The 18,519-nt window shown below is 36.8% G+C and overlaps 1 protein-coding gene across 1 annotated transcript in view; it reads left to right on the top strand.

Moving 5' to 3' along the window:
- NUCB2 (nucleobindin 2) overlaps positions 1-15,418 on the top strand; it is a 43,696-nt gene extending 28,278 nt beyond the window's left edge. Inside the window, exons 6-13 of the mRNA XM_070933574.1 lie at positions 3,364-3,549; positions 4,791-4,881; positions 5,272-5,330; positions 6,582-6,674; positions 7,885-7,974; positions 9,368-9,538; positions 11,035-11,116; positions 12,273-15,418. Of these exons, the coding sequence (XP_070789675.1) occupies positions 3,364-3,549; positions 4,791-4,881; positions 5,272-5,330; positions 6,582-6,674; positions 7,885-7,974; positions 9,368-9,538; positions 11,035-11,116; positions 12,273-12,397 (897 nt within the window). The 3' untranslated portion in view covers positions 12,398-15,418. The remainder of the gene's footprint in view (positions 1-3,363; positions 3,550-4,790; positions 4,882-5,271; positions 5,331-6,581; positions 6,675-7,884; positions 7,975-9,367; positions 9,539-11,034; positions 11,117-12,272) is intronic.
- Positions 15,419-18,519: the final 3,101 nt, after the last annotated feature.

Raw genomic sequence — 18,519 nt, 5'->3', positions numbered from 1 at the left:
CGCTACCGGTTCTCCTAAACTGGACAGAACCGGCTGAATCCTCAGTCACCCAGGTCACAGTTATCCCTAAGGTGCTTTTTCAAAAGGCAACTGGACCGTTTTTCCTTGAAGATGTTTCGCTTCTCATCCAAGAAGCTTTTTCAGTTCTGACTGAATGATGAAGGATGGAAGGATTGCTGCAAGGGATATAAATCCTTCCATCTTCCACCATTCAGTCAGAACTGAAGAAGCTTCTTGGATGAAAAGTGAAATGTCTTCAAGGAAAAACAAAGTCTAGTTGCCTTTTGAAAAAGCACCTTAGGGACTTACAAGTTCATGATCATGGCTCCTATATTGTAGGCCTTCAAAAGAATGGTTGAAAGGCACAGATTGCACATATATTTATGATTTATTATTAGATCTCCTCCCCTACCTTTATTACTTTGTATGTAACTCAAAGCGGTGAACATGTTTAATATTTTTTCCTCTGCCTATTTTCCCTGCAACAACAACCCTGTGAGGTGGGTTGGGCTGAGAGAGAGTGACTGGCCCAAAGTCACCAACCTGGCTTCCCATGCCTAAATCAGGACTAGAACTCACAGTCCCCTGGTTTTGAGACTAGCAACTTCAACACTACCCAAACTGGATCATTTATTTTTAAAAAAATGATCCAAATCAAAATGCACAGCCTCCTTTGAGTCAAAGTCTATACTTCGAGTGATGTGCTGGTAGTTGTATTTTAAAAACTGGGTGAAGATCTAAAACTAATTAATTAAATATTTAATGTGTCTATGCCTATATCTAATAATTTTCCCTTTATGATACCTGAACAATTAACAAATTTGTGGTAATCTTTGGGGATATTTGGGGGCTGCTTTCAAAGCATGGTGAGTCCAAATGGCACCTCTCTACTTTAAAGATTATTTGTCTATTCTATTTTTATTGCTTTTAAAAATACTTATCTTCTACAATTTTATTGCTTTTAATGTTGCAAACTACCCAGAGTTGCTTTGAAGTAAGATGGGCAGCAGACAAATATTATCAATAAAATAAAGATAAAATAAAATATCCAAGGCCAGTCAGTTTAATTGTGACAGTAACTGTTAACAATCACACTTCAAAATAAAGTCAATTTTGTTATTGCTATTTTCTAGAGATGCAGGCATTAAAAAATGAGCTTTTAGCACCCCCTAGTGTCAGTAATAGTTACTATGTGGTAATCACTGGTAGAGCATTCCTGTAACACCATACCTTCTTTATAAGTGAGGCAAGGATTTAAGGAAATAGTGCTGAGTTTTCTCTGTGGGAGACAATTATAGTATTAAATGAATTACATAAGATACTGAAGAGTATTAAAGAAAATGCTCATTAAAGAATATAATCCAAGAGGTGCACATAAGGAAACAGGATGAAAAATACTTACAATGTAAAAAATTAGAATCATTTGTAGCATTAGCGGAAGAAAAGAAAAGAGGAATACTGGTGTACATTAGAGAAGGAATAGAGGGTAATTTGAGATATGCAGATGCAGCAGGAAGAATATTGATGATAGAAGTAAAATTAGAATATAAAAATGTTTTATTGGTGGTCTATGCGCCCAATAATGGACAGTTAGAATTTTATTAAAAAGTACATGAAAAGATATTAGAAGAAAAAACAGAGAATGTATGTTTAATTGGCGATTTCAATGCAATTGTAGATGTAAAAAAGGATTATAGCAGTGATCAGAATAATAAAAAAAAGAAAAATGTACTCCCTAGAACTTTTATGGACCTAGTAGAAGAATTAAATTTAATAGACAGTTAGAGATTATATGATTTATAGGTGGCATCTAGCACCGGCTAGAATTGCTAAGATCTTCCCTAACTCTAACCCAAGGTTTTGGAAGTGTGCACACCAGCAAGGTTCCTTTTACCATTGCTGGTGGACGTGCTCCCAAGCAAAAAAGTACTGGAAGACGATTTGTAATTGGCTCTCAGAAATAATAGGTGAAACTTTCGAATTAGATCCTAAAATACTTCTCCTGGGAATTCTTCAGAAGGAAATGACAAAAAAGAAGAAATATTTGGCATTGCATATAATAACAGCAGCAAGAATTGCCTTCGCCCAACAATGGAAAGAGAAAAAAATCCCGAATGAGGAACAAGTAATCGGCAAAATAATGGAGTGTGCCGAGATGAACAAATTAACATTAGAAATCAATGACAGAGATGATTCGGATTATTACAGCGTATGGGACAAGTGGTACGGGTGGCTAGAGAAGAGGAAATTGAAATAAAAAGGGAAGAGACCAGAACAAGAAATAGTAAAACGAAATAGTAAGAGAAGATGTAGAGAGGATGGTAGGAAAGATAAGATGGCAAGGAGAGGATACTCGGATAAGTAGGAGACAAAAATCTATGTATTCATTAATGTATAGTAGAAGATTATTATAGATACATAATATACGACCTAAATGATATGAGAACACAATTCTCCACTTTTTCTTTATTTACTGCTATGCACTACTATGTATCTGGGCTGGAAAAATCACTCACTTATGTTCAATATGTAATTTGCATTTATTTCTTTTTCCATACTATGTAACCGGATGGAGAAAAAATTGTATTATTATAACTTCTTACAATAAAACACTTAAAAAAAAAAAAAAAAAAGAGAGATTATATAACCCTGAGGTAAAGAAATTTACATATCATTCCAATCCTCACAAGTCCTGGTCCAGAATAGACATGGTATGGATAACTAAGACACTTATTCAAGAGATAGAAACAGTAGAAATAATGTCAAACAATTGGGCTGATCACAACTCGGTAATGTTGATATGGAAAGGACATCAAAGGAAAAAGAGGAGATGGACGTTGAGCCCACAGATACTGAGGGAAAAGGAATATATAGAGCAAATGAAAAAGGAATTAGCGTTGTTTTTTAGAGACAATACAAAATACCATACTTCCCTTCAGAATCTGTGGGATACAATGAAATGTGAGGATTGGTCATAAAGTTACTTTTTCATCACAGTTGTGTTTGTGAATGGTTGTTAAACAAGGCAGTCACTAAATGAAGACTACCTGTAATTTTAGATAGTATGGCTAAAAACTCAATTTATTCTAAGTCTAGATGCAGTGAAGATATTTAGTATACAGTAGTAATTCTAAGTTTTTTCGTATCTTCATTTTCGGTTAATCCGAAGAAGATGGTTGTGGAATTTATTGTTCAGGAATTCTTTATGAACTTGGATATATCCTGAGAAAAATGTCCTGAGGGAAAGGAGAAAATGGCCTGGTCAGCAGGAGTTTCTTAATGCTGCTTAGCTCAATGTTTATCCTCACTCTAGGGAAAAAAAAAACAGATTTTGTTTCAATTTTTAACTCTTTTTATTTGCAGGCTACACATGACTTAGAAAACTATGACAAAACCCATCATGAGGAGTTTAAGAAGTATGAGATGATGAAAGAACATGAAAGGAGAGAATATTTAAAAACACTGGATGAAGAAAAGAGGCACCAAGAAGAAGCTAAATATGAGGAAATGAAAAAAAAGCACGGTGATCACCCCAAAGTTAATCATCCTGTAAGTTCGCTGTTTTTATCCACACTGTATAAAATGTTTGATTTGTATATTTTTATTTATTTTGTTTATCAAACTTATATGGCCACTCATCTGACACAAGTCCCTCTATGTAGAACAGGGGTCCCCAACCTGTGGGCCGCGGGCTAATCACCACCGTGCCATGTGAGTGGCTGGCTGGTGCATGTACCTCTGTGCATGTGCACAGCCCCACTCGCAAGAGTATTGTTGTAGGTAATTGTGGCCCCACTCACACAAACCTTGTCGTGGGCACTCGCAGCCCCACTCGTGTGAGCCTCATCACAGGTGCTCTAGGCCCCACTCATACATGGGCGCAAACATCACAGGTGCTCGCCCGCCCGCACACATGTATACGTCCAAGCCACCCACCTGGAAAGGTTGGGGAACTCTGGTGTAGTATAACAATTAAAATATTATACAAAATATTATATATTTTATATATTTATATTTTATATATTTTATATTTTTATATATTATATAGTTGTATATCAAACAAATATAAATTTAAAAAAGGGAACACATCAAATAAAATCTTTAGTATGGTCATCCACCAGGATAATGGAACTCATCAGAACTGTATACATGTTGGCCGAGATCCCTTGCTGAAAAAGTCAAGATCACAAGGGTCAGTTAAATGGATACTAAATCATTTATTTATTCATGTATTTCAATATCATGACAGCGTTTACCACACTAAAATATTACAGTTTTTGAGCTTGATTGTTGGTCACTGATCTCATTAAGCTTTTAGACTATAACCAAGTATAAATGCCATTTCCTATGCTTCCCGTACAATGATTTCTTAACTAAATAGGATACCATTTAAAAAATGGAAAGATTCTGGGCTTTTTCAAAAATATCTTCATGTTTTCCACTTTTTTGTGGAAACTGGAATGTGACTACATTCTACCCATCGTTTTGTCACAGTGATGTCAGTTATCCTACATGGGCATTGCAGAGGGATTAAAATTGTTTTTAGAGTGAATATAAAATATATTTTATATCTGTGTAGTTTTCCATGAGTTTATACTAAGTGGCAGAGAAATAATGGTATTACAATCTTTTCCTTGCAAGGTACATCAGACAAAAACCCCCGAAAGAGTGCTTTAGGGGAAAATTAATTTGATTTTTGAAGTCCATTGAGTAACCTATGTGATTTTAACTCTATGTTAAAAGCTTCTGTGAAATCATTTGCACAACTGGTGTTCATTATCACCTTTCAGGGAAGTAAAGACCAATTGAAAGAGGTATGGGAGGAAGCAGATGGCTTAGACCCCAATGATTTTGATCCAAAGACTTTCTTCAAATTGCACGGTAAGATTCATAGTTAAAAAACATTAAGAAACAGAATTATCACAGAATATTGACAATCCTGTTGCACTTTTCAGATTAACAAATGTATCTTGGCATGTGCTTTTCCAGAAAACCTCAACAGATGCATGAAATGTTTTTCCCCCCACATATTATACAACAGTATATATAATACAACAATATACTGTGTGTTTCTGCATGTGTGTGTGCGTGCATAGACTCACACGCACACATTGTTGTACATGGGTTTGCATTCACTTTTTCTAATCAGGTAGCTTACCATATGATTTGTGGCAACATATACAAATATTAAAGTGGGAATGATTGTGGTCTAAAATTATGGATGGGTGAGCTAGTGTCTCTAATTATATATTTATATGACTTTTTTAACAGATGTCAATGCTGATGGTTTTCTGGATGAACAGGAATTAGAAGCTCTATTTACCAGGGAGGTAAATATGTGTAACTGGATTATTTGAGAATCATGAGGTTTCATTTGGCTCAGTGCATGAGCAAATAATGACCATTGAATGGGAATGTTAGAATGGAAATTGAGTTTCCACAGTTTAATTAAATATATCATACTCAAAGTCTAATGAACTTGTACAAAGCAGAATAGTACTATTATTTCTATAGGTATTCTTTGGGACAATTGCAGCAATTGAAGGATGGTTTCATTAGCAAATATAGTAAATGTCAGGAAAATGTTTAACATAAGTGGTCATCAGTATCTACTGTTTCAGATACTAATTGAATAATAAGAAACAGCTTATGAATTCATTTCAGTAGTACTGAAGTAGTATTAGAATGATATATCCTAATCTAAACAGACTCTCCCATCATTTTGGACTTCATCTTTTATAAACTATGAACGATTTTCTTAAACATTGCTGAGTGACTAATGTGAAATACATTCAAATATCTGGCACTCATTAAGCTGAGACTAGCAGTATCATGTGTAAATGTCCCATAACTAGGCATATATATTCAAAGATATGTGAGATGTTTTTGTATGGATAGAAGGTTAATTCCTCAATTTCTTAATGATTTAGTAACCTTGAACATTGAAGTTTCAGTCTCCTCTGTCAATTATATAATACTAAAACCTCATAAATAATTTCCCTTTAACTGAAGGGCAGAAACTTTTGAATCAAGGTACCTCAAATGGGCTAAATTATAGAATGCGTCCAAAATCCAGGAACCATGACTCCTGTGGAACTGAAATTTGGCAAATTTTATAAAACATTTTATGACATAAACATTATGATAAAGCAATTGATGGCATAATACAAAATGTTGTTAAACATTTCATGTACTGAAGTTTGACTGTGCTATATACAGTTCAATGTGAGCTACATTTAAGGCAGATAATCTCTGAATATCTCCCAAGGAAAGCTAATCCGAAATTGATTGTTAGATATCAGTATGTGCTATTAAATATGTAGAAAGAAAACATTTATCTCAAAAATATCTATTTTTGTCGATCTTTGTATTTTGTTGCTTTTGCTGTTTATGATGTCAATCATACTGTGGATATTTTAACTTTTGCTATTTCATATACTTCATTAAATTGCTGAGAGTTGTCTGTTTGCAGTGAGATGTAAGTTTAATAAATAAATAGCATTAAAGCAACATATTTTCATAACAAAATAATAAAAATCTGGATGGCCTGTTCAAAGCAAATTTCTTAATCTTAATTTTAGCTAGAGAAAGTCTATGACCCCAAAAATGAAGAGGATGATATGGTTGAAATGGAAGAAGAGAGGCTACGAATGAGAGAGCATGTCATGAATGAGGTAAACTTTCAGGGCACACATTTTCCAAATAACTGTTAGCAAACTTCTGCTGTTTTAACTAAATGTTAAAACATTTAGTTAAAATGTTTAACTAAAGGTGTGTAAATATGTATTTAAGTAGTGGGCATATTTCCCAAACTAGAACATGCTTCTGAAAATGCTTATTTCAGAGCTTTCCTGACCCCACCTCAATACAGTGTAAGTTTATTACTACTTGTTTAGTTATCCTTATATGGATAGCTTTATTACAGTTTGCTGTTGAATGATATCTACTTAAATAATGCAACGAGTAATTGTTCATGAACAGATTGCCTTGGGATGGGAATGTTTACGTGTATCCAACTTTATTTTTAATCAATAAGAATGCTATTCTGGCTAGTGTTTACAACTTTACAACTTTTTACAGTAAGTATATTTAAAGCTATACAATTATTAAAACTTCTACCTTTCCTTCAATCTGTTGAATGACCAGCCTGTGGTCATTGCGAAAACCAGCTTCTCAATGAATGAGATTTCTGTCAGGTTCACCATTATCATGCAAATTTGATATTTCCAATCTGGTTATGTGAGTGGGGGACGGTTGCTGTTTTGTTTTGCCACATAATAAGAAAATATTAAATTTTCACATGCTATTGATACTTGAATGACATGGAATTTTAAATGTTACAGAGAAGTTGCACATCTCTCATCAGGATAGAAATATTTGCAGCACCCATGAGATGAGATTAATTTGTGTTTTGCTCCTTAGGCACTTATCAATTTATTCCCATCCCTATTACCATTATGTTTTATGCAATATAACTGATCCTAACTTATTGTGTACCAAAATATGGATTTTCTTAAATAGGGTAGCATTAGCCAGGAATTTCTGTCATGACTTTTCTGCAACCTCATTTCCATTTGTTTTAAGAACTGCAAATATTTTTTCCCCATGCAATAAGTATTGGAAAGGTAAATTTGTATACAAGAATGTGTAAATATTTTCTATTTTTAATATATATATGGATATTTTGGCGATGTTACACCATGATAGAAAAATTATTATACATTTGTTTTTGCTTTTGCTTTTTGATACTCTAATAAAATTTAAAAATATCAATCAATCAATCAATCAATAAATAAATAAAAGTGCAATTGCATGGGAAAAGAACTGCAAATAAATTATATAGCTTAAACTGTGGGGTTTTTTTTGTTTTTTTTTTTGCTTAAGGTTGACATCAACAAAGACCGGTTAGTCACCATGGAAGAGTTCATGAGAGCTACACAGAAAAGAGAGTTTTTGGAGCCAGAAGGCTGGGAGGTACTAATGACACTTTCGAACTAAGATTGATCATAGTCATCAGCAAATGGCCCATCTGTTTTGAACTTTTAATCACCTATTTCTTCTTTTGTATTTATCTGTATTTTTTATTAATGACATTATGAAAATAAAATCTGAACAGTGAGTCTAAGGACACTGTGCCTAATTCTCTCTGTGCAGTAACTTCATTGTTTGAAACTAAGTAAGCATGCACATTATGGCAATAGAATTTGAGCAAAGGAATAACTAAAGTTGGAAGCAAAAGAGAATAATTGTTTTACCTGTCTTTTCCTTTATGTGTACATTTTATCCCAAAGTCGACTATGATTAAAAATATTATACAGTTGTAATGCTACTAGGAGAGGGACGCGGTAGCTCAGTGGCTAAGACGCTGAGCTTGTCGATCAGAAAGGTTGGCAGTTCGGCGGTTTGAATCCCTAGCACCACATAATGGAAAGAGCTCCCGTTACTTGTCCCAGCTTCTGCCAACCTAGCAGTTTGAAAGCACGTAAAAAATGCAAGTAGAAAAATAGAGACCACCTTTGGTGGGAAGGTAACAGCGTTCCGTGTGTCTTTGGCGGTTAGTCATGCCGGCCACATGACCATGGAGACGTCTTCAGACAGAGCTGGCTCTTCGGCTTTGAAACGGAGATGAGCACCACCCCCTAGAGTCGGGAACAAGTAGCACATATGTGCGAGGGGAACCTTTACCTTAATGCTACTATATCTGGAAGTTTCTCTTCTTACAGTAATAGTCCATAGTTACAAAGGAACCTTAAGAGCTTCCACTCCATGGATGGTACTCAAAGGAAATCATGGGAATATGAAGACTAAGTCTGTGAATAACCATCCATTTAAAACAAATACAGTCCATATATTTTCTTGACTCAACTTCATCCAAGGAAAAAGTCAGGGAAAAAGCCAAGAATGGTAGACATAGTTCATCTTTGTTATTGTTGTGAGGAAGAGCAATCGGTTTCAGAAGCAGCTCAGAAGATGCTCAGACACAAGGTCTTCTATTGGCAGGTGGTCTCTGTTGGGGTTTGCTCTGTGATGTGGTAGGCTTCAGTTCTTCTCCCTTTAATGAGGAGGTTGATTGTAATTTGGTTTTTAAATGTACTCCAAAGGCAAATTAACTCCAGGTGTGTACATGGAATAGGGAAATGTGAAGCTGATGGAACAGTAAGGGCAATGTTGAGAAATTGTGTCCTTGCCTTTTACTTGGGAGGAATTTTAGAGTGCTTTAAAAGCATAATTTCTCCTTGTCCAAAAATAGGTGATTACCAAACATCTTAAATCTTGGGCACCGATACAGATATAGAGTAGTCTGATTTTTCCCCCCATTGAGATTTCTTTTAAGGAGTTAAGATTTGTTGTTCTTGTTGTTTTTGAGACTCTGGATCAGCAGCAGGTCTTTACTGAAGAAGATCTGAAGGAATTTGAAAGTCACATTTACCAGCAAGAAGATGAATTGCAGAAGCAGGCATTAGAACTTCAGAAAAAGAGGGAAGAGCTACAGCGGCAACAAGACTTCCTTCAGACTCAGAAACAAGAACTTGAAATGGTACAATTAGAGCAGTTGCAAGCTTTCCTTTGCTTGTTTGGAATCTAATTCATTTTGCTTTTAATAAGAAGGACATCTATGCTGCGATGTATACTGCCTATACAGGTAGTCCTCGACTTACAAGCACAATTGAGCCCAAAATTTCTGCTCCTAAGCAAGAAGTCTGATAAGTGAGTTTTGCCCCATTTTATGACCTTTCTGGCCACAGGGTTAAGTGAATCACTGCAGTTATTAAGTTAGTCACACGGTTGTTAAGTGAATCTGGCTTCCCCATTGACTTTGCTTATCAAACAGTGGCAAAAGGTGATCACATAACTCTGGGACATTGCAAACTTCATAAATATGAACCAGTTGCCAAGCATATGAATTTTGATCATGTGACCATGGGGACGCTGCAACCATCATGTGAAAAATGATCATAAGTCGCTTTTTTCTGTGCCGTTGTAACTTCGAATTATCACTAAATGAACTGTTGTAAGTCGAGGATTACCTGTACTGCCTACATGGGACGGGCTCACTAGTGACAAGCATCCCCATCCTGGAGGGACAGGGACAGCTCTATTGATGGGCAAAATGAATGCCAGATCCTTGGTAGTAACTTTACCTATAGCAGAGATGGGGAACAATGGCCCCTTCATGACTTGTGGACTTCAACTCCCAGAATCCTTGAGCCAGGCCAGCTGGCTCAGGAATTCTGGGAGTTGAAGTCCACAAGTCATAAAGGGGCCACAGTTCCCCACTTCTGACCTAAAGCAGAATTCTCACAGTCTTCTTTTACAAAATTTATTTAAAAAGAAGCTGACTAGATCAGGGGTGGGCAAATATGGCCCCTTTATGACCTGTGGACTTCAACTCCCAGAATTCCTGAGCCAGCTTGGCTGTCTCAGGAATTCTGGGAGTTGAAGTCCACAGGTTGTAAAAGGGCCACAGTTGCCCACCCCTGGACTAGATTATAGAAAGTTCTATAACTGTATTACTTCTGTTTTTAGAATCTTTTAACTTGCTGGGACATAAACTTCCGCCATGTTTAGTGCCCCTGCTCTGAACAAAGAGGCTTTCTGAAAGTCTGTTAACCAGTTCACTAAAGAATGTGCAGTTGTCTGTTAGTATTTTCACAACCACCTGAATCCTTATCAAGCTGTGCTGGGAGTTATGGAAAGACAGCAGAGGGTTAATTATTTTAGTATGTTGTTATTTTGTCTGTTCTGGTACTTTTTTATTTATTTGTCAAAATAACGTGGCTGGTTTTTTGAACACGTGAGTTCAGGAAAGAGGTGCCCCCTTGTAACTCTGCCTTGTGTGTTTGTGGTATGTTTCAGTTGTAAGTTCCTGCTTGGTCCATCAAAAAAAAATCAGATTCTGGCTCTTTTTAACAGAAGAATCTGTCTTAGCATGGCAAGAAAGACCAAAGATAAATGCCAGTTTATTATAGGAAATTTTGAGACCTTGGTTTAAATGTTCTCCATCTTGCTACATGTAAATTAACTGTTTTACAGGCTGTTAAACAAATGGAACAGAAGAAGTTACAGCAAGGACATCCACCATCAGGTCCAGATGGAGAACTGAAATTTCAACCAGGTAAGTAACTGTCTTCCTCCTGCTCTGTTTTTCTTCCATTGGTTTCCTTTTATTTGCCTACCTAGTAAAAAAACAAGACAGTGAAATAGATTGCTTTTCCTTTACCACAACAATACACAGGTAGCCCTCAATCAATGACTATACAGGCAGTCCTCAATTTATGACCACAATTGAGCCCAAAATTTATGTTGTTAAGTGAAAAATTTGTTAAGTGAATTTGTCCCATTTTACATCTTTTCTTGCCTCATTTGTTAAGTGAATCACTGCAGTTGTTAAATCAGTAACAGGGTTGTGAGATGAATCTGGATTCTCCATTGACTTTGCTGGTTAGAAGGTCGCAAAATGACTCCTGAAGCCTGCAACCGTCATAAACATGAGTCAGTTGTCAAGCATCTGAATGTAAATCACGTGACCATGGGGATGCTGCAATGGCCTTAAGTGTGAAAAACGGGCATAAGTCACTATTATCAGTGCTGTTGTAACTTCGAACGGTCACTAAATGAACTGTTGTAAGTTGAGGACTACCGGTAACCGAACCCGGCCATTACAGTCAGAAATCATGATGGCCATTAAGTGAAGTGCCCATGTGACCTCCTCACTTAACAACCCCCCCATTCCTGTCGTCCTCAATGTGGTCATTAAGTAGAGCCCCCTGGAAGGCCCTGGGAGACCTAATGCAGGCTCTGCCCTGGGTCTACCCCACACTCTGAGCACCTGTGCTTTGCTTTCCACCCTTGGCATCCCTCTAGGCCTTGGTCGTGCTTCCCGCCAGAACCCCACATGTTCCTCCCCACCCACCCCCGCCATCACCAATTGCTTAGTTACCTTTTAGCATAAATCTCCTCCTGAAAGTTCTGGAGCTCATGTTGGGAAGGAGAGCAAGCTGCTCCATCTCTCGGCATCCCCCGGTCACATGACTGTGTCCCAGCAGTGAGCATCATGTTCAAATATCTACCATTATGTCAGAATATATCGAACAATAATGTGTATTATATATTTTGTGCAACATTTTATATGTAGATGAAATATCTGGTCTCATACGCAAATACTGTTTGGGCTTGGACTTTTTCAAAACATTACTTAATGAGAAATGAGATTTTGAGCTTTGTATTATGAAACAATTAACAAAATTAAAAAAAAATATTTTGTGTTACAGCTGTGTCACAATTAGATGGAAATGTGCAAAATCATCCAGTGGGAGGCAATCAGCCTTTGGCGGCAGGAAATATACCAGTGCAAGAAGCAGCTGCTAGATCAGATCATGTCCAGTCTCATCCTTAACCATTTGTGCCTCGGTTTATACATATTTTGGGGGTGGGTGGGTGAAATAATCAGAGACTAAAAAGAAATGTGAAAAGAAGGATAATTTTATGTTTCATTTCACATGTGGGATTCATACAGGATTAAAATCCAAATTCAGTGTGTAGATCTTCAAAGGCACAAATGATATAATACAGGATCTTAAAGTTGTTGATATTCTTTTTTTGTCGTTACACATAGGTAGACAACAGGATATCCAACTTTTCCCCTGCAGAATTTTTTTTGGTCTCAGGTATAATTTGGCTTCCTATCATTTGTGCTTTTGAAAATCTTTTTCCTGTTTCACCGTTAAATCATTTACAGAGATACTGTCAAGCAGAAAGTTAAGATGAGTAAACCCTTTAAATTTCTTGATGTTCTCCATTGCTAATGGGTTTGAAGTTGGAGAAGTTTAGAACTTGTCTAAACAAAAGATAACACTTCCACCTCCATTTTAGTTCATGATGGTATGTTCCCAAAAGTGTCAACAACTTAGAGCTGTAATTTTATGGCTATGGATGAATGAGTTGTAACAATTCCTTTGGTTTTCAAGATCCATTGAAAAGAAACATCTGTGATCCAATTTCAAAAAATTCTACTTTTTAAAAGAAGTGTAATTGCAGCACGGAGCCATGGGAAACAGTGAATGTATCTTCTGTTTTATAAAAGCCTATGAATATCAATGTGACAAATCTTCACACTGAAATACTGTGCATTGAAGTGCATTGATTTAGCCATCTTTACTGTTGCTAACTAAATGCAATTCATCGCTGCATTTTGGCTGCAAAGAGGATACTTTTCTTCTCCTCCTTTTTGTAACATGCCAGTTGCATTTATCTCTCTATGAAGTATGAAAGGAAAGCTCTTTAGATGGCAGAAATATTTTTAAAATTAACAAAGACCTTGCATTGTCTTTTCCTTCTTCATCAAAGAGTAATTTCAGAACCATCAGTGTGTTTCAAACAATGTTTGTCAGAAACTGCATTTTGAATGTTATTGAAATACTTAATTACATTACTAGACAGGACTATAAGGGCAAAAGGCGTGCATATAAACATTCTCCATCATATTAACACAAATAGAAATGTCCAGAACCTTACAGGCCAAATCCAATGTATTATTTCAACCGGTAAATGCATTCTCTCCTCAGTTATGTTAACTTTGATTTTGATGCAATTACTGTTGATGTAAATAGAAATGTTTGCTGGTCTAAATTCTCCTCAATTCGTAATAAGACTTAAAATCCAAATTATTTTCTGAGGGTAACATTTCTTTGTGACTGAAAAAGAAAAGGGATGATTAAAAAATAAGAACACAAAGCCATCTTGTTACTGAAAAATTATAATTTTATTTCCAGGAAATGGGACATAATGTATAATTATTTATATAGGCGGTGTTTTTTTTAAACCCAGAGTTTTTTGTATATAACAAAATGAAGAACACACTCTTTTAACAGAAAAATTAAAGGATTACTGATTAACAAAGTTTGCATAATACTGATTATGACCGCCAAAAGGATTAAATTTTCTTTTTTATAAAACAATTTTAACAATTTAAAAAAATCTGTTCTTTCCTGAGCGACCCTTTCATGCTTTACGTATTACATAGAACTAGGAGGTTTCCCATTTTGGATCTTATTAAGGACCATGGGACTCCAAGTAGATAATTTGAAGACCCTGTGCAAGTTTTCTTTCTCTCTTGGATTAATTGGAGTATGTGGCCTCTTCCCTGTTCAGTATTTTCCTTTAATCTCATTTACCCAAGGCTGTAATTGAACCAGTGGCGAAATGTGCCAAAAGCAGAATGTAAAGTCGTAAAGGCTGTATAAAGTAGTAAGTTCTCACAACTTTCCTCTTATAATTAGAAACATAATATCGGAATTTTTTAATGCAGTCAGCCTGTTGTTAGGTTTGCGAATGGAGTTTGTTCCTCTTTTAAGCTAACTAGATACTTCCCTGTTTGCTCTGTGTAGTTCTAGGACATATTGCATGGCATAGGGCAGCCAAATGGAAGGAACCATTTATTTATTTCTTATACCATAGACGCAACCAATCAACAGAAACTTCCACAAAAAGTTTTCCGTTTTCTAGAGTCAACATCTTGAACACATATTGTCAACCTTTCTTGTGGGTTACAAATATGACTGGTAAAAGCTATCTTCTCTTTTTTTTTGTCATGCACATTTTTATACCTCTATTAATATACTGCCCTTTAATTTTATATGGTATTCATCCCTTTGTTTTAGGTTATAAATACAATCAAAGAATTGGATAGTATGCAATCCAATCCCGGTTATTGTCTTTTTCAGTTTGCTTTCTAAAATGTTCAGTTTATCAATGTCTTATTGTAAATGTCCTACTCCCTACCAAGTAAAATTTGCAAAGAGAGATGGAGTATGATCACCCGCGGAGGCCAGTGAAACTATTCACAGCACCAGGGACGATGACAATTGGAATCAGATTGCATACTTTTTCACCCAATTATTGTTAATTGGAATTTGATAGCAATGGATTTTAGAATTGAGAAGGGGAGGGGGAACACCATAAATTCGAACTATCTACAGGTAGAAGAGGAAGATCTGGCGGTTGCCAAATTATCTGCTCTTCCAGTCTCCTCATCCTAAAATGACTCATCCAATCCCCTGAACAAGAGGAACTGTGAAATTCAGTATCCCATTTGCCTTCCATTGAGAGGGAGCCACTGGCATTTCATTTCCAAATGGATTGTAAAATAAGTTATATTCCTTTCTTCTCAAAGCAAGTTGTATTCAGATGGTACATTTCTGGTGGCGGCCAATTTATCATAGAAGTGGTTGGCTTACTATCAGGTTTCCTGCACAACTTCATCTTGAACCTAACCTTGTTAGGACAAAAATACCTTGGATGTAAAGAATGGCAAAGTTGTACATATCCATATGCTCTCAAGTGCAATATTTGTAAGAAGAATGTTGTTCCACTTGTGCTTTGTATAATTTTTAATCAGATTAAATTGGATTCAAACTCAGTTTCTTTTGGTTACTGCTTCTATCTTTTTTTTCCCCGTGGCTGTGGAATGAAAAAAAAACCCATCTCAAAAGCATATAGAGATCATAAATAAGACTTTTAAAAATCATGGCATGTTAACTCAGCACATACTGTACAATTTTATCTTTTAACATTTCTACAGCTCCTCCCTTTGCCATACTGTATGGTAATGATTGTTAAGTGGTCTTTTAACATTGGATGAAATTAAAAACATATACAGTGCATTCAGAAAGTATTCAGACCCACTTCACTTTTGTCAATTTTGTTGTGCTGCAGCCTGATTCTACAGTTGTTGAGATTCATTTTTTTCTCATTTATCTACACTCACTACCCCATAATGACAAAGTGAAAACAGAATTTTAGAAATGTATGTAAATTTATTAAAAAGAAAAACCAGAAATATCACATTGGTACAAGTATTCAGACTTCGCAACAACACTTGAAATTTAGCTCAGGAGCCTTCCGTTTCTTTTGATCGTTGCTGACATGTTTCTATACCTTGATTGGAGTTGAGCTGTGGTAAATTAAATTGATTGGACATGATTTGGAAAGGCACACACCTCTATAGAATGCCTCACAGCTGACAATGCATACTGTAGCAGAGCGAAAGCCATGAGGTCAAAGGAACAGCCTGCGGAGATCAGAGACACGATTACTGCAAGGCACAGATCTGGGGAAGGTAAAATTTCTGTTGCATTGAAGGTTCCTAAGAGCACAGTGGCATCCATAATTCTCAAATGGAAGAAGTTTGGCACAACCAGGATTCTTCCAAGAGCTGGTCGCCTGAGCAATCGGGGGAGAAGGACCTTAGTAAGAGAGGTGACCAAGAACCCGATGATCACTCTGACTGAACTCCACAAATCCTGTGCGGAGATGGGAATGGGACAGTGTTCCAGAAGGGCAACCATCACCGCTGATCTCCGTTGATTTGGGCTTTATGGCAGAGTGGCTAGACAGAAGCCTGTTCTCAGTGCAAAACACATGAAAGCCCGCTTGGAGTTTGCAAAAAAGCACCCGAAGTTCTCTCAGACTGTAAGGAACAAGATTGAACTGTTTGGCCTCAATTCAAAATGTTACGTCTGGAGGAAATTAGGCAGCGCTCATCACCTGCCCAATATAATCCCAAAAGTGAAGCGTGGTGGTGACAGCATCATGCTGTGGGGTGTGTTTTTAAGCAGCAGGGACTGGGAGATGGTCAGTGCTAAGGGAAAGCTGAATGGAGCAAAGTACAGAGATATCATTGAAAACCTATTCCGCAGCACTCAGGATCAATTATAATTTTGAAAAGAAAATTATTAAATACTACTGTCACCACAGTACTTCTGGTGTTAATTCTATTGTAAGAGGGCCAAATCTGGCTTATTCCATTCTGTTTCAGCTTTTATTCTACATGGAGTTTATGGGTAAGGAATGAATTCAGAGTGAAAACCCTATTCAGATGAGAAACACAGATGATCATGCCTGTGCTGCTGGAAGAAAAGGCCCAGTTTTAAAATTGATTTTGGTTTGCCCTTTCCCCCACCAACCCATAATTCCTGGTATCATTTGCTGAGCAAAAGATGGGTATTCTGCAAAGAATAGACATTCCACTATCAGAATTCCTTGGCCTCAGCAGTTACAAAGATATGCAACAAAGGCCTGTCAAAACAGTAATTTGTTCGTGCTGTCAAATCAGAACAATTCATGGTGGTTTACAAGCAAATCAAAACAAAACGTGACAAAAGTACAGAGATAAAATGTTCCAATAGAATACTGATCAGGTGTTAGGCTCCACCTCAAAGGCCCTATGAAAAAGTTTTATTTTGACTGTCTTGCAAAATAATGTCAAGTTAAGAATCTGCAAATGAGGCTTCTAAGAGAGATTGTTCCACAAGATGGCAATTATTATTGTACTTCTGATGTTGAATGCTGCTGCTGATTACAGTGTCTAAATTGATTACATTCAGGCACTTTAGCAGGAATTATGGAGAAGGTAGATTATGACCTTTGCAGGTTCAAGAATCTAAAGGTAATAGCCTCTGCCTTTTTTTAAAAAAAAAGAAATGTATTTTGACCCAGTAGAACATAGAACATAGATCATAGAATAGCATGGGATCTTGGAAGCTTTCTAGTCCAACTCTCTGCTCCAGCATGAGACTCTATACCACTGGTGTCAAACTTGTGTAGTTACGTCACATAATGTATTGCGACTTTTTCCCCCTTCGCTAAAACAGGGATGGGGTGGCCAGCATGTGATGCATCTGGTCCGCAAGTTTGACACCCCTACAATACCATTCTGGGACAAATGGCTTTAAAATCTCCAGAGATGGAGCACCCACAACTTCTGGAGGCAAGCCATTACACTGATTACTTCTTTTCACTGACAGGAAATTTCAGTATATTAAATGTTTTCAAAACTAATTAAATGCAAGTTTTTGGGGTTTTTTTTTTAAATTCAGTAGGAGTCTCTGTTCCAGTCTTCCACTTAAAGGAGAAGTAAAAGACTTCCATTGGTCCTCTTTTACTAAGCAGGTGCCTGAGCATGCTACCTTCAGACTCTTTAAAGGCACCAGGTAACTATTTTCTTTCTCAGTTTTTCAGCAGCTGAAAATCATTGGAAGATCAGGAGTGAAAATGAAAGTTTCCGGGACAAAGATCATTGTCCTGCCTCGCAAGTTAGAGAGAGAGAGAGAGAGATTTCGTCGTTCAGGCAAACAGCTGTGTAGGGTGGCTTCTGTTTACTCTTTAGAGCGCGATTAACTGAAAACTATAGTCCAGATTGAGAAATCAAAAGGAAAGAGGGTAATGGCGACTCTCTCTGGCCTCCGGGTGAGAAAACTGCCTCGATGTGTCCACAGAAATTTCCAGGAATCAAGCTCCGTTCGAAGACTTTACTTTTTCTTTAGCCTCTGGGCGTGTCTCAGCTCTGTTCCTGGGCCAGCAGGTAAGAAAGCAAAAACGAAGCACAAAAACAGCTCCGCGCCCGCTATACAGTTTGCTATACATTACATTCACACACACACACACACACATATTCATATTTATAGACATAGAGTATACGCTTGCTATACATCCAAGGTGGCCGGGATGCAGGTGGCAGGG

Source organism: Pituophis catenifer, unplaced genomic scaffold (genome assembly GCF_029215685.1).
Source record: "Pituophis catenifer annectens isolate HBS135680 unplaced genomic scaffold, rPitCat1.0.hap2 SCAF_1, whole genome shotgun sequence".
Taxonomy (NCBI): domain Eukaryota; kingdom Metazoa; phylum Chordata; class Lepidosauria; order Squamata; family Colubridae; genus Pituophis; species Pituophis catenifer.
This window is presented reverse-complemented; position numbering and strand designations above follow the sequence as displayed.